Source organism: Trichoderma aggressivum, assembly GCF_033847375.1.
Source record: "Trichoderma aggressivum f. europaeum strain CBS 100526 chromosome Unknown scaffold_014, whole genome shotgun sequence".
NCBI lineage: Eukaryota > Fungi > Ascomycota > Sordariomycetes > Hypocreales > Hypocreaceae > Trichoderma > Trichoderma aggressivum.
In genome coordinates, this window is record NW_026946380.1 from 536,477 (window position 1) to 559,652 (window position 23,176).

The 23,176-nt window shown below is 50.8% G+C and overlaps 7 protein-coding genes across 7 annotated transcripts; 4 read left to right on the plus strand and 3 right to left on the minus strand.

Moving 5' to 3' along the window:
* Window positions 1-909: 909 nt before the first annotated feature.
* Triagg1_4561 (uncharacterized protein) lies at window positions 910-1,580 on the plus strand (the record flags this gene model as incomplete). Its single annotated transcript, XM_062898978.1, has 4 exons — window positions 910-944; window positions 1,018-1,178; window positions 1,242-1,265; window positions 1,327-1,580. 4 exons carry the CDS (start codon window positions 910-912, stop codon window positions 1,578-1,580), a joined length of 474 nt encoding a protein of 157 aa, XP_062756578.1.
* Window positions 1,581-2,701: 1,121 nt separating this feature from the next.
* Triagg1_4562 (uncharacterized protein) lies at window positions 2,702-5,136 on the plus strand (the record flags this gene model as incomplete). Its single annotated transcript, XM_062898979.1, has 10 exons — window positions 2,702-2,727; window positions 2,910-2,960; window positions 3,017-3,042; window positions 3,126-3,152; window positions 3,211-3,246; window positions 3,309-3,457; window positions 3,529-4,524; window positions 4,585-4,868; window positions 4,923-5,027; window positions 5,094-5,136. The coding sequence occupies 10 exons, from the start codon at window positions 2,702-2,704 to the stop codon at window positions 5,134-5,136; spliced, it is 1,743 nt and encodes a 580-aa protein (XP_062756579.1).
* Window positions 5,137-6,073: 937 nt separating this feature from the next.
* Triagg1_4563 (uncharacterized protein) lies at window positions 6,074-7,425 on the plus strand (the record flags this gene model as incomplete). Its single annotated transcript, XM_062898980.1, has 5 exons — window positions 6,074-6,118; window positions 6,265-6,387; window positions 6,506-6,536; window positions 6,688-7,190; window positions 7,276-7,425. 5 exons carry the CDS (start codon window positions 6,074-6,076, stop codon window positions 7,423-7,425), a joined length of 852 nt encoding a protein of 283 aa, XP_062756580.1.
* A 733-nt stretch (window positions 7,426-8,158) lies between these two features.
* On the minus strand, window positions 8,159-9,231 carry Triagg1_4564 (uncharacterized protein; the record flags this gene model as incomplete). Its single annotated transcript, XM_062898981.1, has 2 exons — window positions 8,159-8,864; window positions 8,930-9,231. 2 exons carry the CDS (start codon window positions 9,229-9,231, stop codon window positions 8,159-8,161), a joined length of 1,008 nt encoding a protein of 335 aa, XP_062756581.1.
* Window positions 9,232-10,333: 1,102 nt separating this feature from the next.
* Window positions 10,334-12,109, minus strand: Triagg1_4565 (CAZyme family GH47; the record flags this gene model as incomplete). The annotated part of the gene is made up of 2 exons (XM_062898982.1): window positions 10,334-10,456; window positions 10,514-12,109. The coding sequence occupies 2 exons, from the start codon at window positions 12,107-12,109 to the stop codon at window positions 10,334-10,336; spliced, it is 1,719 nt and encodes a 572-aa protein (XP_062756582.1).
* A 2,030-nt stretch (window positions 12,110-14,139) lies between these two features.
* Window positions 14,140-17,444, minus strand: Triagg1_4566 (uncharacterized protein; the record flags this gene model as incomplete). The annotated part of the gene is made up of 2 exons (XM_062898983.1): window positions 14,140-17,104; window positions 17,158-17,444. 2 exons carry the CDS (start codon window positions 17,442-17,444, stop codon window positions 14,140-14,142), a joined length of 3,252 nt encoding a protein of 1,083 aa, XP_062756583.1.
* A 3,779-nt stretch (window positions 17,445-21,223) lies between these two features.
* On the plus strand, window positions 21,224-22,185 carry Triagg1_4567 (uncharacterized protein; the record flags this gene model as incomplete). The annotated part of the gene is made up of 2 exons (XM_062898984.1): window positions 21,224-21,229; window positions 21,298-22,185. The coding sequence occupies 2 exons, from the start codon at window positions 21,224-21,226 to the stop codon at window positions 22,183-22,185; spliced, it is 894 nt and encodes a 297-aa protein (XP_062756584.1).
* Between the last annotated feature and the right edge of the window lie 991 nt (window positions 22,186-23,176).

The window sequence follows — 23,176 nt, forward strand, 5'->3', positions numbered from 1 at the left end:
GGTGTTTCGCTATCACGATCGAATGTCGTTCGACACAACAAGCCACAGGCGCAAGATTCGGTATTCTCGAGGTTTGGTCAAATAGCTGCGGCGCTAATGGAGGGGGTTAATAGCGTGTACAAGGGCCGGGAAATGCAGGGAAGAGGTCGCAGCTCGGTTCGCTTCCTGGAGGGAATTGCGAGGAGAAGAGGATGAAAACTCGAATTCCGGTATGAAGGTAACACCAACAGTATCCAAAACAGAACGCAACGGGTGTGGCTGTTGCAGGGTCTGGAAATGGACAGCCTTGCGCGACAGCTCGTGTCTATAAAGTTACAAGCCCGGCCCGTGCTTGGTGACATGCAGCCGTCTTGAGCTGGATGAGCCGAGGGAACAGAGCGCTGCCCCACGGTTGCAGCTAGTAGCCTGCTTCAGTGAGCCAGCCCGCTGAAGGGTGTTCCCCTTTAGGCCTGTCAAGGCCTGTAAGTTGATCGCTATGCCGCTGAAGGTCATGCGGTACCCCGCCACCACAGCTTGATTGAGGCTCTGCAACGCCCATTTCTGCTCAATTGGCTGCAAGGAACATTGAACTGATGAAGAGATCTCTGCAGTCAACATCCCTGGCATCTCCGTGGGAAACGCACTAGGCAGATCGCGGCGCTATCCGCAGCCTTACGCTTTGGCAGCTTTTATTTTTAATCCGACTGTTGCTTCTTTTGTCTTCCATCACTCCGTTCTGCGCGCAACACTCTTTGTCCTTTTCCCCCCCTTCCTTCACCACTAGAGTTGACGCTGTTGTCTTTTTTGCGCGTGCAAAACTCGTCATCTCCGGTAGAATTTTTTTTGGGGGCCAACTTGCCTTTACTACCAGGCGCTGTCACGACCTGGTCTCGCGACTCGATTGCCGATCTCTTGGTCTAGCATTCCACCATGGCCCTCTGCCAGAACAGATTACAGGAGGAGCGGTATGTGATTCAATAGTCATGATCATCCGCACTTTAGGAATCCCCAAGGCGCTGACTGATATTCGACCGTTAGGAAGCAATGGCGACGTGACCATCCCTTTGGCTTCTTCGCCAAACCGGCCCGGACAAAGGAGGGAGTGCTCGACTTGAAGAACTGGGAGTGCGGCATTCCGGGCAAGGAGAAGACCATTTGGGAGGGAGGCCTGTTCAAGATCAACATTGCGTTCCCCGACGGTGAGTGCTCGTGCGCGCATAAGGTGGATTGGGCAGAAACTGACGTTTGTCGTGCTTCTTCAGAGTACCCAACAAAACCCCCCAAATGTAAGACATGAAGGAAACCCCCCCTATCTTTACAATCTACAGCATCTAACCGGGTTCGCAGGCAAGTTTGTCCCTCCGCTGTTCCATCCGAACGTCTATCCCTCGGGCACCGTCTGCCTGTCGATTCTCAACGAGGAAGAGGCATGGAAGCCGGCCATCACTGTCAAGCAAATTCTTCTCGGCATCCAAGATCTCCTCAACGACCCCAATCCCGAGTCACCCGCGCAAGCCGACGCATACAACCTGTTTAAGAGAGACAAGGTCGAGTACGAGAAGCGTATTCGCCGCGTGGTTCGCGAGAACCCGGCGCCGTAACGGTCTTGTTTCGGAGAAAAGGGGGCTTTTTTTTTTAGATGTGGAGGATAATCCTTACTGAGAAGATTGGCCATGGCGTTGGATGGGGGGCAATACCAGGACAAATGATTTTCAACCTTTTTCCTTTTTTTTTTCTTTTCCTTTTAGCAAATCTCATGAGAGATAGTCATGGCTATAGTCGGCATGAGTGAAGCCAGAACGCCATATGGAGACTGATTAGATACGGGGGTAGCATCGGCGACAGATTCCAACCACTGAAAGACAATGACTGCTTGCTCGGTCCGATGGATGGAAAGGCGTTCTTGGTAGATACTGGCACGTTAATCAAATTAGTAGCACGAGAGAAGAATTTACAGTACGCTATCGAGACTAGGACGGGCTATGGGGAAGCATGTCTGGGGTGAAACCACTGGACGGCAAAGCGTAAAGCCGCCCTTTGTTTGACATCATCAAGGGCACACAAGCGATAATGAGCAATGCCCGACCCCAGCCCGCCACGTGCAACTCGTCCATCCTGACCTGATCTAAGCTGAGCTGGGCTGCATAGCTGTCATACGAATGCCACGTTACCAAAAAAAAACAGTTACCAGTAGTTGAGTTGTGGAGGAGAGTCGTGTCGCTTCGTAGCCCGGCCGGCTTTTCGCAGGGTCCATCCATAGGTACTAGGTAGGTATATGGAACGCGATAAGCCGTCAGCATATGCTCGTGCTCTTCTAGGTAGGTCGTTTGACTTGACACCAGCCAGGCATTGGAATTGCCCTTATCAGTAGGTACAACTGCGTTTGTTCACTTTAGGTAATTGGCAACTCTGGCTGGATTGCCGCCAATGAGATCCGGCAGACAAAAGCTGCGAGTGACTCTGAGCCAGCCGAAGTCGGCCGCCCAAAGCTAGCAGCTTTAGCCTGCTGGGCTGCGTCTTAAATTTTTAAAGATGGCTGCAACAAGAGTCATGGCCTCTGTCGTTCCATGCTCTAAATTCCACGGCCGGACCCAGAATTCCTTTCCCTCCTCTTGCAACAGTCTACTGTTCTGCTCTCTCTCGAGAATTCTGCAATTCACGCATTTCTTTGGTCCTTTCCATCTTATTCGAGTGAGGAAACTTCCGTCGCACAACCGCAATCATGTGTGGCATTTTCGCTTGCCATTGGTACGTCGCAACCTGGTCCCCTGGTCCTCTGCCGCCCGTCGATCGCGTGCAGTGGACAACGGCACTTTGTACCTCTTAATTTTTTTTTATTTTTTTTGGAGGGGCATCTTCAATCCGATCACCCCGCCATCTTTCGGCTCATCGCGAAACAATGGCAGAACTGACAGATGTGCTCCAAACAGTCATCCTGACGTCCAAAAGTTCAAGCCCACAGCGCTGAAGCTGTCCAAGGCGTAAGTAGTCCTGATTCCTACCGAATAGCAGCTTCAATTGACAAAGTATGTCTCAGGATCCGACACCGCGGCCCCGATTGGAGTATGTTCTTGAGCCAATTGATACGATGAGTGCTGTGTAGCGACAGGAAGAGCTGTTGAGCTGACTGTGTGGTTTCTTTGCAGGTGGCAGCGTCATCTCTCACAACACAAGTAAGTCATTTGGCCTTGAGTGCATCCATTGGAGTCTTAAGCTGACACGTTTCCGCAGTCCTCTGCCATGAGCGTCTTAGCATCGTCGGTGTTGGTAAGTCTCGATCCTCGACGTAACATTCTGCAGCCTCAAGCGCTCGCTCACACAAGGGATAGAGTCTGGCGCCCAACCCCTGACCAATGCCGATGACACACTCATTCTTGCTGCCAACGGCGAGATTTACAACCACCGTCAGGTCCGAAAGCACTTGAAGGAGCCCTATCACTTCAAGACAACATCGGACTGCGAGGTCATCATTCCTCTGGTAAGTTGGGATTGAGTGCAAGTTTAAAGAGAGATGAAGAGTCGGAGACTGACATTGCCGCTCTACCACAGTATCTGGAGCACGACATCGACGCCCCCAACCACCTAGATGGCATGTTCTCCTTCGTTCTATATGACAAGAAGCAGGACCGTACCATTGCCGCCCGCGACCCCATCGGCATCACAACATTGTACCAGGGATGGTCATGGAAGGAGCCTGGAGCTGTGTACTTTGCCTCGGAGCTCAAGTGCCTGCACCCCGTCTGCGACAAGATCGTGGCCTTCCCTCCCGGCCACGTCTTTGACTCAAAAACCGGCGAGACGACCCGTTACTTCAAGCCCACTTGGTGGGATCCCACCAACGTGCCCTCTGCCCCGATCGACTACAAGGCCATCCGAACTTCACTCGAGACCGCTGTTAGAAAGCGCTTGATGGCTGAAGTCCCTTATGGTGTGCTTCTCTCCGGCGGTCTCGACTCTAGTCTGGTTGCGTCCATTGCCCAACGAGAGATGCTGCGGCTCAGGAAGAAGGCCGACGAGGCTAGCGGCACGGATACTCCTGCGGAGGCTGACCTTGACCACGGAGAGGGCCTTGTCGGCGTTGACGACGACGACAACCTGTCCACTGTCACCTACCTGCCGCAGCTCAACTCCTTCTCCATCGGTCTCCCCGGATCTCCCGACAACGAGGCCGCCCTCAAGGTTGCCAAGTTCCTCGGCACCAAGCACCACGTCATGACATTTACAATCGAGGATGGTCTCAACGCGCTGTCGGATGTCATCTACCACCTGGAGACTTACGATGTCACAACAATCCGAGCCTCTACGCCCATGTTTTTACTCTCCCGCAAGATCAAGGCCATGGGCATCAAGATGGTCTTGAGTGGTGAGGGTAGCGATGAGATTTTCGGTGGCTACCTCTACTTCCACGCTGCCCCTGACAAGAAGGCATTCCACGAGGAGACGGTCCGCCGTATCAAGAACCTGCACCTTGCGGATTGTCTGCGAGCCAACAAGTCCACCTCGGCGTGGGGTCTCGAGGCTCGTGTGCCTTTCCTGGACAAGAAGGTATGTTGAGACTTTACATCTGGAATACCTGGTTCCTTGAAACTGACACTCTTCCCCTAGTTCATTGAGACTGCGATGAGCATCGACCCTCAGGAGAAGATGATCACCAAGGAGAGAATGGAAAAATACATTCTCCGAAAAGCCTTTGACACAACCGACGAGCCCGGCACTCCCGCCTATCTGCCCGACTCCATCCTGTGGAGACAGAAGGAGCAGTTTTCTGACGGTGTCGGATACGGATGGATCGATGCGCTCAAGGACAACGCCGAGCTCCACGTCACCGACGAGATGATGAAGAACCCCAAGGCCGAGTGGGGTACCGACATTCCGGACACCAAGGAGGCGTACGTACAATGTGTGGTGGCGGTTAATGACACAAGGCTAACTCATTGTCCCAGTTACTGGTACCGACTCATGTTTGACGAGCATTTCCCTCCTCGCTGCGCTTCCACCGTGGAGCGATGGACGCCAACTTGGTCCAACCAGACGGATCCCAGCGGCAGGTTCGTATTTTGTTTCGTTACTTACCATTATTGAATGTGAATGGACTTGGCTAATATCATGTACAGAGCCATCGCGACTCACAACGCCAAGTACGACAACGCCGAGTAAAGTATGCATGTGGCATATTGTCAAGTATCTTTTGAGGTGCTGGTGAAGATGCATCCTGGGAGGCGGAAGAATATACTACCAGGGGGTATATGGCATACAAGCAGAAAAGTTTACCTCACAAAATAGCCAAGAGTCTAGAATAGTCCCGTCCTTTGTAGTTGTCTGTATATATCCGAGGTACGGACATGGCTCGGCATTCGAGATGAAATACACATGGAGCGCTATTGCGCCATTGGTTGAACTTTCGGGAGTCGATTGCGTGCATGTTTGCCATTGAAGAGGTTGGCTTGACGTTATTTCACGGCCGATGCGGTGATGAGCGGCTTTACTTGTTCGACATGGCCAGGACCAGGGAGGTAATTGGACTCTGTGCTAAATCCAGGAACAAGGATAGGGGACAAGGGGGGCTATTGTGTTAGTCGTCTATTAGGCATAGCAGCCTTTGCCCCGCCAAGCCGCGTTGTTCAACACACAACATGGGACAAGATGCATTGACGTCCATGAGGTTCTCGCCGGCACGGCATGAAGCGATAGTCTAGTACTCGAACAGAGACATGAAATTGAAACATACCAAGGTATCACGATATCATACCAATCATGCAAACACCGTCAAATAGCCAGAAACCCCATCACGGCTCCCCCCACGTGGTCACAGCACACGCCCCAATTGAGTTTAGACCCTGGCCAATCCGCCATACTCATATGCCCGGCCCGACATCAGCCGACGCTCTCCCTCGTCTTTTTCCCCAACCAACCGGCCGGCCAATCAGCGGCCTCGCCTGTGCCCAAAACATTTTCCCTCGCCTCAAACCTCAGACTAGAACCTCTTCTGTTCTATTCCCATTAGCACACCGCAATCAATCCTCCCCCTTTGCCTCCGTCTGCAAGCTCATCTTTTGATTCTCTCTCTCTTCCTTCCTCTCCCAAAACCGCCAAAATGTCCATCCCCGCCTTCTCCGACATTGCCAAGCCGGCCAACGACGTATGCGCTCCTTTCCAGCTGGTTTTTTTCTTCTCTGGGTTTCCTGCTCGGCTCTTGTTTGCCCCTCGGCTAGAGAGAGAGCTCGAGAGGATACCTCAGCAACGAAGCGAACGCGGCTGACCTACTTTTTCTTTTGCGCCATATAGCTCCTCAACAAGGACTTCTACCACCTGTCCGCCACCACCTTCGAGTTCAAGGACACTGCTCCCAATGGCGTTGCCTTCAAGGTGACGGGCAAGTCCAGCCACGAGAAGGCCACCTCTGCTGCTGTGAGTTTTTGCTCCACCCGCCCAATCTTCTCCTCGACTCTTTTCCCCCTCCCCCGCCACCCGCGGGGGGGCTAGAAACAACAGCAAGAACTGACACGGCAATTTGCCAATGTAACAGATTGAGGGAAAATACACCGACAAGCCTACCGGTACGACATCCCACCTGTCCCAAGACTTGAGACACGCAAGGCCACTCCCCTCCTGGGAGCGCGCTTTTCGAGCCTCGTTGCTCGGGTTGCGAATTTAGGGCCCATTGACTTTTCTTTTTATTTGTTTGCTAACACTCTTCGGCGTCCACAGGCCTGACCCTCACCCAGACCTGGAACACCGCCAACGCCCTCGACACCAAGATTGAGGTCAGCGACTCCCTCGCCAAGGGCCTCAAGCTCGAGGGTCTCTTCAACTTCCTGCCCGCCACCGCCGCCAAGGGCGCCAAGTTCAACCTGCTCTTCAAGCAGCCCGGCTTCCACGGCCGCGCCTTCTTCGACCTCCTCAAGGGTCCCACCGCCAACGTCGATGCTGTCGTCGGCCACGAGGGCTTCCTGGCCGGTGCCAGCGCCGGCTACGACGTCAACAAGGCCGCCCTGACCGGCTACAGCGCCGCCGTCGGCTACGTCGCGCCCCAGTACAGCGCCGCCATCACCGCCACCGACAACCTGAGCGTCTTCGCCGCCTCCTACTACCACAAGGTCAACAGCCAGGTCGAGGCCGGTGCCAAGGCCACCTGGAACTCCAAGACCAGCAACACTGTCGGCCTCGAGGTCGCCAGCAAGTACCGCATTGACCCCGTCTCCTTCGCCAAGGTTCGTATCCCCTCTATTCACGCCCTAATGACACTCATTTTCTGAACAAACTTTGCTTACCACTTTTTCTTTTCGACATAAACAGGTCAAGATCAACGACCGTGGTATTGCCGCCCTTGCCTACAACGTCCTCCTCCGCGAGGGAGTCACCCTGGGTCTCGGTGGCTCTTTCGATACCCAGAAGCTCGACCAGGCTACCCACAAGCTCGGTGCCAGCTTCACCTTTGAGGGTTAAGCCTCGAAAACCCAACCCCCTTAGCGCTCTCCTGTCGTCTCATTTGACATCCCGCATGCAATGCAATGTTGCGCGTGAGATGTTAATGGGCGAGGTTGGCTAGGTTGCTATTTTTGCGCAACTTTGTCTCCATTCAGAAGCCCCTCCCCTCCTTGGAAGTTTTTTTTTGAAAAAAAAAAAAAAAAAAAAAAAAAAATAGAAAACGAAAAAGGAGGGGTTTGCCTCTGTTACGATTTTTTGATCTCGGGTGGTAGATAGATGCCTTTTTTTCTCTTTTCGAGCAACCGGGTATTGAACACAAAAAAAAACAGAATAAAGAATATTTTGCGCAAGTGAACATACGCGGTTGCTGTCTGTCTGTCTGTCTGCCGGTCGATGTTATGTTATGTTTATGTTTATGTTTGTGATGTCTATTTTCCTATTGCTCTCTTTTATGGTGTCGAAAAAGCATAATGCCGCAAAAAATACGTGTATATTAGTGTACGCTTGCTCTCTGTACCACAATCGTCTGTGTAATGCTAATGCGCAATGTCTTTATGAGCAATGAAGCTGACCAACTCTTCATCATGCCTGAACATCTTGTTATTAGCAAGTAAGTTGATCATATTGCTTAGAACCGGCATTGTCCGCCCAAGCCCTCATTGCCTCTATCTATGTAAATCTTCTCTATTCTTTGTACAATCTCCCCTATCCCACTCCAGGCGCCATCTACATACGCTCCTACACATCTGCCTCACGACTCCTTCTCCTTCTTCTGCCTCCCCAGGCGCATAAACTGCAGATACACCGCCGGCGCAAGAAACGTCGCCGCCAATATCCCCGCCACGATCAAAAAGTGCCCGGCCAGGCTCGTCTGCGGCTCGAACTCGATGTCATCGTCCCCCACAGCCCGCCTCTGCCGCTGCCACCGGCGGTGATCCTCCCGCTCGTGCGTCCTCGTATGGCCCGCCTTGTCGAAGTGCGGCACGTGCTGGTCCCGGAAATGGTGAGGGTCAGACCCCGGGCCCATGCCGGCATAATGATGCGCGTGATGAAAGGCGCCCGTGTTCCAGGGATTGGCGCGGTCCGTCTGGGCTCCCGCCGACCCCGAAGCCGCGCCGCCGGTCGACTCTTCGTGTGCCTGGTGGCGCTTCTCGGCTTGGGCACCCCATCCGCCGCTGCGGTAGAAGCTTGGCGGGGGCCCGCGAAAGGTTCCTCTGCGGCGGCTCAAGCCGGAAGGGGGACGGCCACCGGCGGGATTGGTGCTATGATACGAGGCGTGGTGGTGAGGATGGTGGTGATGCTCGTGGAGGCGCAAAACCTCGCGGTCGTAGGTGGCGCGGCGAGAGGCATTGGACAAGACCGTGTAAGACTCGGACAGAAGGGAGAAGTTGTGGGCGGCGTCGGGGTCGGAGCGATTCGCATCGGGGTGGTGAGCTTTCGAGAGCGCATAAAAAGATCTACAAGCAAAAGCGATCAGCCACCAGAGTCTCAGAATACCAGATTTAAAATCGCCATCCCATACTTTTTGATCTCGGCCGGAGACGCATCCGGCGATACCTTCAGCCGTTCATAATGATTCTTCCCCTCAAAGCTGCTCCTCGCAAGCTCCCTCGACGCATGAAACCCTCTCCTGCAGCCATCACAGCAACGCCTCAATCGGCCCCCAGCCGATCTCGAGAAGGGAGTCCAAGTCGAGACCGGAGCCGCACCGAGCCGGTATTGGCCGTACGCCTTGACAGCAGATTCACCGGTCACGCAGCGTCGTGATGTTGATGGCGCAAAAAGACAGGAGACGGTGGCGAGAGTGCGCGGGAGGAGTAGCATGCCTTGCGTATCCTCATCACGTTGGAGAGAGGAGGGGGTTGAGAAGAGAAAGGTGAGACTGTGAGTAATATGGTGGTTGATTTCGGTATCTTCATAGACTAGAGATACGGATAAAGTTGGTTGAATTTGTGACACACAGGTCACGTGGCAGACACCACAAGCACAGTAGATTAGGTAGATAGATAGCACACAGTCCAGTAGGGGACAGAAAACCCGAGACAAGGAAGATTATAAACACCTACACGATAAATTATACACCAGCCCGTTCTTTCAGAATCTGCAACTATATTTACATTTCTTTATTAACTACTACTATATTTATATTTCTCTATTAACTACTACTATATTTATATTTCTTTAGTAATTACTACTATATATATATATATTTATAGTAACTGCTACTATATTTATATTTTTATAATAAATGCTACTACTTATATAGTTATATAGTTAACTTCAGGCACTAGCTTAATAGGTGTTCCTTTACAAAGGTACCTACTAGATAAATTTAGTAATTGAGTGCTTATATTGCGGTATACACGTACTTATATATTTTGCGGTCTTGCTTTTTCTGACCTTCACTTGACAGTTGAGAGGATAGAAACAATACAAGACTATTCCATCCACAGAACGCTACAGAATTGATAGCGCGAGGTGATGTCATCGACCCAATTGCCTTTGGCGGGTATGCATAATGCAATGCTGGGGGGTCAGTGGCCATAGCGGGGTAGATGGTTACAGTAGGAGTTGAATAAGCTATTAGGAGCTGTGGAAAGGAATTAAAAAGGTCAATATCAATAGAATATTACATGTTAGATGGAGCTATAATGACATGAATAGTTTCCTTATAGATTGTGAAAACATTGAACGCGCTTTGAAAACATGCCTTGTAAATGTCCATAAATATCCAGAAATCCTCACTGTGCTCCGTTGGGATGGACGTCTTTGACCAGGTACTCGCGTGCATCCCTGCGCCGATCTTACAATACATCTCACTCACACTTTTACCCCCATCTATATCCTCGTCTCATATTTGCTTTCCCATCACACGCATATACTCGTATATAGCCATCACATCAGGCGTTTCCCTTAAATGCCGTCCTCACACCACCGGCCGCTTGAACGGATGGGCCTCCGTGTTAAACACCCACTCGTCCAAGTCGATGACGCCCTCATCGTCGAAAATCAAGTAAAAGTACTTGAGCGTTTCAGCCAGCCAAAACGTCTGTACAAGTTAGCAATTGTTCGTTGACCACGTTTGCTGCTTCGCTGGGAAACTCACCTCCATCACGTCGCCGTTGGCGCCCTTGCTCACGGTAACGTCTTCAACAATGGCAAACGCCAGATCCACCTCCGTCTCCCTGACAATGTTCTCCCACAACTTCCACGCCGTATCCCTCCAAACCTGATCCCCGGTAATGCGGTACATGTAAAAAACACTCTCGATGGCTTCGGGCCGTAAGAGATAGTGCTTAGCCTTGACATTCACAAAGCCCGGGGGTAGTCTCGGGTCAGTACTCAGGGGCAAAAGAGTTTCGTCGTATGGGCAGGGCCCGTCGAGTTTTTTGCAGCCCACCAGATCTGCCGCCTCGGGCATGATGCCAGAGGCGAAGGAGTTATACGCCCACACGCAGCCAGACGAGAGGCGGGAGCCCAGATCGACAAAGTCGTCTCGCTTGAAGAGCTTGCCAGCCATTGCATACATGCCGCCCGCGAAGCAAGTCAGGTGCTGCATCTCATAAATACGCTCGACATTGCCGTGGTCCACCAGTGCATTTCCAGCCATGAGAATGTTCTCGTCCTTTGGAGTCATGGGGCGATACAGCAGGTTGTCCTTGGCGGTATCGAGAGCCTTGATGGCCATTTCGGGATATTGGGGGTCCAGTCCCCCCAAAAGAACGGGCATCTTGACCAGATATTCGTACATGGAATCGGCGCCGGCTCCGAGGGTGTATCGAGTCTCAATGATCTTCTCATCGCGAAAGTTCATGGCCACTGGCCAAAGGCCCGGGAGGGAGGTCTCGTTCTGGAAGCGATAGTAGAACTGCTTGACGCGCTCCGTGGCGTCGTAATACTTGGGATCGCCCGTGATTTGCGAGAGGCGGGTGAATTCCATGCAGAGGGTGCCACCAGCGGCCCCCGACATGCTGTCTTCGGCTGTTGTTTCGCCCTTCTTGGCCTTGGCGTAGTCAAGCCAGTGTGACGGCAGACGGTTCGGGGTATCGAAGGTGGCGTAGAGTGCATCGCCAAGCTCAATCGCCTTTGCACGCAAGACGGGCTCCTGGGAGAGATCGTACGCAGCAAGCAACCCGCCGAGATATCGAATAGTCACCTCGAACAGGTTGATAACGTTGTTGTCGTGGGTGGTGGCCCAGTCAATCACCGCCACTTCTTTAACCGCCAGATTGAAGTCCTCCTTGAGGTCCATGATCCACAGGGTGTCCAACGCATCCACCAGCTGTGCCAACCACCCGCTGAAGGTATCCTTTCCACCGCCCGAGAGGGGTTGCAGTTGGTCCTTGCCCCACGCATGGGTCTTGTACGCCTCCCAGCTCTTGATGAAGGCTTTCTTGACGGCCAGTTTCCGCGTGCTGGAAGTGGCGTCTTGGTTCTCTGAATGATTCTTCAGCTGCACCTTGGGAAAGGCTATGGGCGTTCCCTGCGGCAGCATCTTCATGTCCTTGACGGGGTGATAGACCTTGGCCTTGGCCCAGTTGTAGCTGCTGGGCACATACTTGAATCTGCCGACGTTGTTGGAAGGCCGAGGCACAATATCAAGGCCGCTCCAGAGGAAGAGGGTGACGAAGAAAAAGAAGGCCACAAGCGCAACGTAGCGGCGAGGGACTCGGCCCTGGATCTGGTTGAATATGGAGGCCATCGGTAGGTTACGGTGAGCACATGGTTTTTTTTTTTTTTATACAAAGGCCTTGGTATGCAAATGTTTCCAAAATTCGGTGTGGTGTGTCCCGAGAGGGCCGGTGAATGAATCGAGAGTGTAGATGGATTCCAAGGCAAGGATGGATGGCTTCGAAAAGAAGCAGTAACCAGAACAAGAACAACAAGAAGGAAGATAGCAAGAGCAGAGCAGAGCGGAACGGGGCAGAGCAGAGCAGAGCAGAGACAACAGCGACACAGCAACAAAGAAAAAGCACCATGAATCAGACAAAGAAAAGAGAGAAGAAATATTAGTACAACCAACGGCGACTAGGGGGGGAGAGGAAGAGGAGAGGGAACCAGCTCGACAGGGTACAATGACAGCCCGTCTTGGCGGCCAAAGTCCCCTAAACGCCAGGAGCCACCCCCTGTGACAGTTCAGTTCAGTTGGACAAGATGAGCTTCAGCTGAAGCTTGAGCAACTCCAGTCACTCCCACCTCCACATCTGTCCATCTGCCAAGCCACACAAGGTATTTTAAAAAAGTCCCCCCTCAATAGGTACTCAAGCCAAGCCGCAATTTTTTCATCCTCCTGCATTCCTTGCACACCTTGGCAAATCACACCCAACAAGCAAACATCGGCTTTTCTTCCTTCCTCGCTCTTTTTTTTTTTTTTTTTTTTTTTTTTTTTTTTGGCTCTTCTTGCCTCGTTTCCGAAGGCACCGAACGAAAATCACTAGCGCACCGTCCTAGCCTAAGCCCCAAAGACGGTAGTAGAGCCCCGAAACGGTAAAGCGCCACATCTTTAGATCCAGCACAAAATAGGGTAGAGTGCGGAGGTTGAGAGATGGGGCTTGATTGGCTGGGCGTCTAAATAGTTTCGCGGGAACTTTGTGTTTCTTTGCCCTGTTCTCTCTCCTGTGTCTACAGGGCAATAGTTGACTTGTCAATCGTCCATGGATGCGTGTGTCGTGTCAAATCAGCGTAGTATTTGGGTTCATGACATGGCTGCGTGGGGGTACATGGAAATGCACAAGGTAGGGCACTCTATAATATCACCACTCCGCAAATAGCTGCCTGATAGTCCTTCCATGTTGAGAAAGCACTCGGGTTCGATACCCGAAGAGATGGGTGCTCGACGGCCCCCAAAACCCCCCTATCCATGTACCCCTATTCTCACCACTCTATCGTGTGTGGTAATACGAGTAGTAGTAAGCATGTGCCTGCACATTCCGAGTTCATATTCGGAATTAACGTCACCACAATGCTCCCTTTTACGGTAGCACTAATCGGCGCTTCGACTATTTGGTAGACCAGTACCCTACTGCCCCCGAAAGCACGCCGTGCCGCAACTTCAATTTAACCAACAACGCCCGAATTCAAAGAATGACTGTTATTTATTCATCGACGTCTTGGTAAAAGAGCGGCTATAGTTGGTATTAAAAGATCAACTTGCATCTTCTCAAAAAACAGCGGGACAAGCGGCCTGGAATCTTACGAGAGGGTCCAGGCTCAGCAGCACCCCCAGATAGGTAGCAAGTTGCCAATATGATGGAGCCCTACTTTCCGGCAGCCTGTCCGCCATTTCATCTCCCTTCTCCACCAAGCAAAATAAAGAACCCTCCTCAAGTCGTTGTCGTCCTTCCCCTGCTGCTCATCGCACATCTTGAACGAGCAGCCGCAGTAGTTTTCAAGTTCCCACTGCCACTCCCCGTAGAGAGCGAGTGTCAAGCAGGTTATCTCGACAGGCCTGACCACAAACCCCTGCTCATCTCGACGGTGAACTAGTTTCAACTACGATACGCATCTGCGGCAACAAACGGAGTTGCCAGGCACGAAGTCATCGTCTTCACCCAGTCTGTTGGGCTTTTTCTTTTTCCCACGACCGGTTCGGCGGAGCGGCTGTTGTAGCCATCACGTTTTTGATGAGTCCCACGGAAACTATTGCTCGTGCTGTAGAGCCCTTGGGCGATATCCCTGTAATCATCGCTTGATCCTGCAATGATGTCATTCTGAGAGCCTTGCGCTTGTCACTCAATCGTAGCCTCCACCAATTTGGCTGTGGAAGGCAGTGCTGATGCTTTTCTCATCGTCGTCGTAGCGTCGCCCATAGCCGCTCCCAAGGTTCATGCGGCCGCTGCTTTCCACGTAATGCTTCAGTCGGTCGCTCTGACTGTACGAGACTGCTCGCATTCCTGTAACAACGTCGTGCAAGCCAGCGCCTAGGCTGACGCCGCCTTGGCCAATCCCCTTGGCACCAATGACGCTGGCTGAGGCATCCGTCAGCTCAGAGTTGGCCACGCTTTCGCCAGCAACGCTTTCGGGCGCTCGGTTGCGGCCCTTGTGTCCTCGCCCCGGCGCCGACACTCCAGGTAAGCCGGGCCACTGCTCGGGCGCAAAGCTGGAGAACATCGGTGGGAAAGCCGAGTTGAGCGCTGCGCCTCCAAAAGCTGAGCCCTGGATCGAGGAGACGTCATCTGGGATGTAAGAAACCATGGAGCCGGCGTCAAAGTCACGACCGGGAGGACCGCCGTTGAGCCTGCCATTTTGCTGCCTCGCACCCGGGTACTGAGACGGCTGGCTGCTCTTCTGGCGGTAGCTCACTCTTGGGCGGCTAAACTGCAGCAGACATGCCTGCAAGTTAGTAAGGGGTCCCTCGACGAAGCACTTGCGATCCTTGAAATGGGCAAGGAGGTTGTGCCAAAGCTCGTGCTTGGAGAGAACCTTGGGGTTGCCGAGAATAACCAGACCATACTTGGCTCGGGTGAGAGCGACGTTGAGACGGCGAGGATCTGACAAGAATCCGATGCCCTGGTTGTCGTTGGATCGGACACAAGATAAGACAATAAAGTCTTTTTCACGGCCTTGGAATGCATCCACCGATGCCACCTCCACATCCTTGTACAGCTCCTTCTTGTACGTGCCGGAGTTCTGCATGGTTGAAACAATGTAGCTGCGCTGGCCCTCGTATGGTGTAATGACTCCAATCTCGGATGGCTTCACACCAGCCTTGAAGAAACGTGTCACTGTCTTTTCCACGTTTGACGCTTCTGTTCTGTTCAGGTACGAAGTACCAGAGGTGGAAATTTCCTCGTGGCCAATGTTGGACCAGAACATCATGGGCATCTCCGTCACGGGCCAGGGGAAGTCGACGTCTTTTCGGACTCGTTGCTCGTGGGTAATACCATTCTGGAGGGTACCGTCATAAAACATGTTGGAAGGGAACTCTGAAAGGCACGGGTGCATGCGGTACTGTGTCTTTAGCGGAATGGGGTTGATCTTCAAGTTGATCAAGCGTTCAAAGAGAGACCTGTTGAGGCCAGCCTTGGCCGCCTTCTTGTTCATGATAACGGGGCCCAATTGCTTATGGTCTCCGACCAGGACGACCTGCTTGCATCCGAGAACGAGAGGAATCATGCATTCTGGCTCGGCCGACTGTGTAGACTCATCAATCAGGACATTTCGAAACTTCATCTTGGAGAGTCGCGGGTCGCCCGCACCGACGCAGGTACAGCAAATGACGTCTGCGTTGCTCAAGATCTCTCGTTCGGCAGCCTTGGTGAGCTGCCTTAGCTTCTTCTCATCCTGGCTCGAAAGTTCTCCGACTTCGACCTTCAGCTGCGATAGCTTCACGAGCTCACTATTATGCTCGGACATGCGGACCTGCTCGTGCAGCGCCAGGAAGCTGACAGACGACTCCACATCCTCTCTCGACTTGGCCGTAAGTCGGACCACCTTGAGGCCTGTGCGGTGTATACGCTCACAGAGTTGATCTACGGCAACGTTGGACGGGGCGCACACGAGAACTTGGCTGCCGCTCATCTTTGCAAGGTGATAGATGATCGTGGCAGAGGTAACAGTCTTTCCGGTTCCAGGAGGTCCTTGGATGAGGCTGAGAGGCTTCTGCAAAACGGCCCTGATTGCATCCACCTGGCCCTGGTTCAGGTCAGGAAGCCCGGGGGCAGACCACTTCTTAGGCAGCGTGACTTTCATGGGTGGCGGCTGGCAGATGTGGCCAAGCAAGATGTGGAAGATGTATCCCGAAACACTCATGTCGTCAACGGCAAATGTCTTCATGGCGAGTTGCATGCGATCGTACGACGTGGCCTTCCAAACGTAATCGGCCGAGAAGTTATGGGAGAGGTCGATGGGGACCAGCTTGTCGTTGCCAGTCTTGCGGAGTTCGAGGCAAACTTCGTCAGATTGGCTGTTTGGGATCTTGATGACGTATCCAACTCCTTCCCATTCCTCCCTGAGCTCGCCAGTGTAGCGCAGTCGCATCTCGTCGCCGACTGCGAGTTTGACATCGCCCGACTCGATTTTCTGTAGGTTAAAGCTAGCAATGTGCTTGTTGTTGAGAGCATAGTCCCAGCGGACGGTCAAGCCATCTTCCGACTGTGCTTCCTTGAGCTTCTTATCGTAGTCGGATTCCATTTTAACAAGAGGACCAAAGATGTTTTGATAGTGGTAGGGGTCATCATAGGTCAACTGGACGGGGAGAGGGTCGTCGTCGATATTGGAGGCCTTCTCCAAATCTTGGATTGTCGCATCCGGCTCCTGCTTCCACATTTCTTCGAGCTTGGCAATCGTGTTCATCGTCAGGTGGCGGGCACGTAACTGTTCAGCATCGGATGGAGGGTTCACTAGCCAGGGCAAAAATGCCCGTTCCTCGATGAGGGGCTCCCATCGCGACGTGTCCCAGTTCATGTCCTTGTTCGAGTTGGCGGCGGCGCAGGGTTGGCGGCATAGCAAGACGACCACGGCGTCGGATTTCGCGGGGATAAATCCAAGGATGAAGGCATTTTTCGTTCCACAGCTATAGCACTCCAGCACGGTATCTCCGAGCGTCGATTCGGGGTGCAGTTGCACTTCTTTGTGTCGTGCGCGAACTAGATGGTTGACGATGTGGGTCGAGGAACCACTGCCACGAGCACTGCAGAACCATTTGTTGCATGTAAGACACTTGACGACACAGGCCGGAGAGTGAATGCCACAGTATCTTTCCGCATCATGTTAGCCTATATCAGCCACGAACCACACGGTATTGCTCACGCGCATGCATGAGGTGGGAGTTCTTTCTCCTCCTCAGGGTGCTTCAATTTCATGCCCATCATTTGATCAATGGGAACGCTATTGAGGCTGTCATTATCGTCCTCCTCAAACGCTTCCGTCTGGTTGTCGTCGTCGTCGGCTCGGCGCCGGCCACTCTGGCCGCCATATTTGCCGTAAAGGAGAGCCTCGTCAGGGTCGAGCGCCGAGAGATCGTCAGCATCGGCCTTGATGGCCGCAGCTGAGTCGGAAATGAGGTGATTGCCCACGTGGGTGAACGCGCCCTCCATGTTGTATCGGTGAGTAGGGGAAAATGCGCCGAACGGTGCTGCGATGGTGATAAGTCAGCCTCGAAGCCGGCGAGAGTGAATTTGTTGCGAGTTGTGACACAAGAGGGGAGGAAGAAAGTGTGACAGTATTATGAAGCGGAGGAACGCTCTAGTAGTTAAATACCAAAGCAATCAAGAGGGAAAGCTACCTGGCAAGTATAAATTTTCAAAGTCTGGAAAAATCCGCTGCGACAAGCTTCGGCGCGGGATAGTTCAAGGGAAGGGATTCGTGCTCCTCGTCAGCGGCCTCACATCATCGCCGCAGACACCGGGCGGGAGACAGAAATAAAGAAACAGAAAGCTGCGATTGGGATATGTGAGTTCCCAGTCTGGCCTTTCGGGCAAAGGAGTTGTCGGTGAGGGCGTGCTGATCCAAAAGTCAGAAAGTGGTTTTCTGCACCGCACAGCCTGGATCTATTATCAAAGAGGTGGAAGCGGCTAGACGGACCCTGGCGCACGGTGGATTGCCAGGCTTTGGTGGGGTAATATGTGCGACACACAGGTCACGTGGCAGGCACACAACAAATACAGTAGATACTACCTGGTACTAAGGTATAGTAGCTTACCTGTAGCACACAGTGGAGGATATAGAACAATACAAGACAGGTAGGTACTAATTTGACCCATACAACGCTACAACTACAACCTACCTACGCTAAAGCCAACCACCTGCTGGGCTGTGCCTTCCACACAGGGCTCTAGCTGCCTCAGGCAGCCTGTGCGTATTTAAGGTGGTCTTCGTCATGGACCTGGGTCTCTTCTTCTTCTTCCTTATGCATCCCTACTCAATTCAATGTTGATCTCTTTGGCACCCCTCTGCCGTTGTGACCGTGCCCTAGCCTCCAATCTCCACCCACCTGATCAGTCATTAACAGCTGGAAAACAAAACCACCATAAATCCCATTTTGCTCTAAAACACAAAAGTATACCCTCTAAATTCACCGACCTGACCACTGATTTTGATCCCGGCAACGCATACACAACCGGGTGCGACAGCTAACAGTACAAACCCAAAGTCGTGGCAAATGCTGTCGACACAACTCACAAATCCAGCGATTCCGATCCATCCCTGTTCGCATATTCCAATAGTGACCACAACTATCAATAACCCTGTCACGCTCAGGATTGCGCCGCACATTAAGAGGGAAGAGCCGTGGCACAGCGACATCAGGCGTTTGCTCAGGAGCCACAGCGACATAGTTGATGGGCACATTCCCAAAGAGTCTTACTAATTTTCACCGTAGCGTTTTGCTATTTTCACCGTAGTTGCAATAAGTGGGGATATTTCCAAAACTACCTAAGTCTTCAACTATAGTAAATAAGGCTTAAAAAATAAACAAAATATTTAAAAAATATTTATAGGTTAATTATTACGTAATTTATATTAAGCTATTTTGAAAAAGTAATTTTATATTATTATTTTAGTAGATTTATATCTAAATATATATAAAAGAATTTAGTTAGTTATTTATAAGTAAAAATTAAAAAGTAAATACTTTTTATATATTTTATATAAATAAAAAGCTGTGTTCTAAAAATTATCTTATTTTATATAATAAGGACATAAGGAAAGTTAAAATTAAGATTTAAGTTTTTAACTTAAGCTTTCTACTATATATAAAAATAAAATAAATATATTTTAATATATTTTAATATTATTTAAATATTTAATTATTAAAATATAATTTTTAAAATATTATTTATATTTTTAAATGGCTGGTTTTAGCTGTTTATAACTGTAGTATATTTTTGGAATTTTGGGATTTGTCTCGCGCACGGGCCACTACGGTGAAAATAGCAATACGATATACTACGGTGAAAATAGCAAGACTCTTCCCAAAACGATCAGCTTGGCCTATGTTCCAATGATCCGCAGCCACCTTCATTATAGTGTACAGATGGATCAAAGTCGAAATCCCCGTATCCACAGCGACGACACCATTGATACTGACATGAGTGAGACATGCATCTGGAAAAGGGAAAAAGTTAGTAACATTATAATAAAACATTTCACAATACACTTACGTGATATGATTGCATCCACCAGCGAATTCAAACATTGACCCACAAGACGGGCACTGCATCGGGTCGCGGTCCAAAACGACCGCAAGGAGCTGCGACTCATTGTTTTCTGGCTGCCCATTACATTCAGCTGTTGCTAAATGTAGTGGGAAGGCATTTTGAGAAATTGAGCAGTGGACGCAGCAGAGACTCTGAAAGACGAGTAGTAAATACGCGCAGAGACAGCGAAAGATGAGTAGTGGATGTAAGTAGAGTTGTTGAAAAATGGTGGAATGGGAAGAAAAGAAGCGAAAACAAAAACAAGAGGGGGGGAGGGGTATATATACTAGTAGGCAGGAAAACTTTGGCCGCAGAAGTATAAAGTCTCAGGATGGAAGTTACGCTTCCCCTCTCACTTAGTACATCTACACTACAGGTACCTTACTGCTAATGAGTACATAACCTTGTGGTAACAGGTATCTAATGACTTGGAAGTAAGCAGCAGAACAGCAAGGGCATAAAACCAGCTATCCTCCTCCTCCAGCCTTAACAGGCCCTTCTATAACTCAAGACAACGGCCTTCTCTTCCAACCCTCGTCTAAAAGTTGGAGGTCCTCATCCTCGTCCTCCACCTCTAACGCCGCCTTTGCAAGCTGCAAACCCTCAGTCTACACTGCCAGATTCCACTTCCGCAAGCAAGATGCCAATCGTCAGGTTCCTTTTATCGGTTCATCTCGTTCTGAATTACCTATTAATTTTATTGAGACTACTTCTTCTCCACAAACGTTACCTCTTTCTGCGCCTCGCACCACCGTGAGGATACGATGCCTGTCGCGGGCGAAAGATCGAGTGCGATGGCATCAAGCCGTGCTACAACTGCATTTCGGATCGGTATTCCTGTGTCTACACTCCCAAAAGACGATCGTTTTTCGGTGCCATATCCTCATTAACAAGTTGATATGTGCAGAGGTTTCAAGGTTACAAGTGTAAAGAGTCTCTCGCCACCTCCAGACCCGTGGCTTTCACCACATCTGGAAGAATAACCTTTACCATCCGAATGGCAGAAATCATAGTCTCTGTAGCACTCGAGAGGCTCACGAGACTCGGGGTTTACAGGTTTGAAGACTCGCACGGTAACTCCATAACCGGCGCCACCATAATCATAACCGGCGCCACCATAAGATAGACGAGATTGTTTAATATCCAGACGACAAACACTAGAGCCGATATAGTTCCCGGCATATCCATAAGATCTCTATCTACTGGGTTTCCGATGATAGTAACTCCTGAAAAGTGTAAATATTTATCCCGCTAAACATTGCCCCAACTACTATATCCTCGTAAACTACTAACTTACCTTAGTACCTACTAATGCAAGGTATATAAATACCTATAGTAGTACAGTAGATAGGTAGGTAGTACCTGGTAGATAGCACACAGTGGAGGAGATAGAAGAATACAAGCCTATTCCTGTGACACATGGGTCACGTGGCAGGCACACATACGTACAGTAGATAGGTAGATAGCCACACAGTGGGGGGAGATAGAGAATACACGCCTCAGAACGCTACAATTCCATCCACAGAACGCTATAATATGCGCCCACGTGATAAGGCGGGCAGGTTATCGATAAGCTCGAAATTCGGCAGAACTGATAAGCCAACTTTTTTTGACTGTTTTCGCGCCAGCCTTTAAGAGCCATCAGTCAAACCTGTTCAGCAAGGTTTGGAGCAGCCAATATGATTGTAAGTTGCTATGAATTCCATATGGATACTGAGTGGAGATTTGGGAGTTGCTCACTGTTTGACTGCAGCGCAAACAAGCACGCCAAAGGCGGGATTACCTGTACCGACGAGCGGTTCTTCTGCGGGATGCCGAAATCAGCGAGAAACGAGCTAAGCTGAGAGCCTCTCTCGCTTCGGGAAAGCCATTGGACCCGACAATCGCCAATGACAAGTCCCTGAGGAAAGATTACCAATATGATGAATCACGAGACCTTACTACGAACGAGCAGCTGGACTTGGACGACGAGTATGCGCAACTATCCGGTATCGTTGACCCTCGAGTTCTCGTAACGACTTCTCGCGACCCCTCGGCCAGATTATCAGCCTTCGCAAAGGAAATCAGACTTCTTCTGCCAACTTCAATCCGAATGAACCGTGGTAACCTCATCTTACCCGATCTCGTCAAGTCTGCCCAGTCTGCAGGCCTATCCGACATGCTTCTGCTTCACGAGCATCGTGGTACACCAACGGCCTTGACAATTTCCCACTTCCCCCACGGACCGACAGTTTCATTCTCCCTACACAACGTTGTGCTCCGTCACGATATTCCTGGTAGCGTTCGAGGAACCGTGTCAGAGTCGTATCCTCACCTCATCTTCGATGGCTTCACTACTCGCTTGGGAGAGCGAGTCGCTAAAGTCCTAAAGCACTTGTTCCCACCCAGAGAGCCAATTACTAGCAAGAGCAAGATTGGCAACCGAGTGGTGACATTCAAGAATATCGACGACAGCATTGAAGTCAGACACCACGTTTTCGTACGGACAGGCTACGATAGCGTTGAGCTTGCTGAGGTTGGCCCCCGAATGACGATGAGAATATTCGAGATCCGTGGCGGTACTCTTGAGAATAAGGACGGGGATGTTGAGTGGCATCTATCTCAATACACACGAACGTCCAAGAAGAAGAATTATCTTTAATTCACGGCGAGGGACGCTGCATCTGGCGAATCGAGTTTCCGACCTCTTCTCTTTGCATACTTGATGCTACTCCCAGAATACCAAGCGGCCCGTGGTTGGGCAAACTGGGTGTAACCAGTTGTGGCGGGCTTCAGAACTAAAGCTCAGACTAGCTGACCCCAAGGCCAATACGCACCTGGATGAAAAGTCAGCAATCATGTTGAGAGTGCTTCGCCACGATGGCGACGTAAAGCTTCGTGGACGGCTCCAAAGTTACAATACTGGTATACACCACCGAGAGTATTGTGATGGAGGTGTGGGATTGCGTGTATCTCATTGGTTTACAATGGCTAATGTATGCCCGTTGGCGATTGACGAATCCAAGCGGGTAGTGGGATTGAATTTTCTAGACACACTGTGGGATCACGACTGTATATAATGAAGTTTTAAGGTTATTGTACATACCACTGGGCATTTTGCGGTGAATGTTATTGATTTTTCGAACCAACATGAATAACAAATAGAACGTGTTTGGCGTCAATTAACCTATGAAGATGGAAGCTTGTGATCCATTACTTTCACAGAGATGCTAGCAGCCACTGCATGTGGATTGTAAACCATTCGCGACTGGAGCTTTTTAAACAGCGCTGAGCCATGAACTGCACGGATTTTGCACTAATGGATCGCCTAGCAGGCACATGCACATACTAGAGCAGGAAGAGAGATCAATTGATGCAAAATACTACATCCAATGTACCAGAGGATGTAACCGCTACTACTGTACGGCCCTGGATGGATACGAAGCTACAGACCCCTGCCCATCATCTGATCCTCCAAACATCTGACGTGCCGCTCCTCGCACGACTCATAAGTGTGTCTCGGAGCGCAATTCGGCACAGCTACAAGCAAAGTAAATGAAGGGGATTCCCATTGCTGTGCTTTTGAGATGAACTGAATAGCCATCCAGCTTAAGCCCTGAAGAAAATTCAGGTTTACCTATGTCCCTGGGATA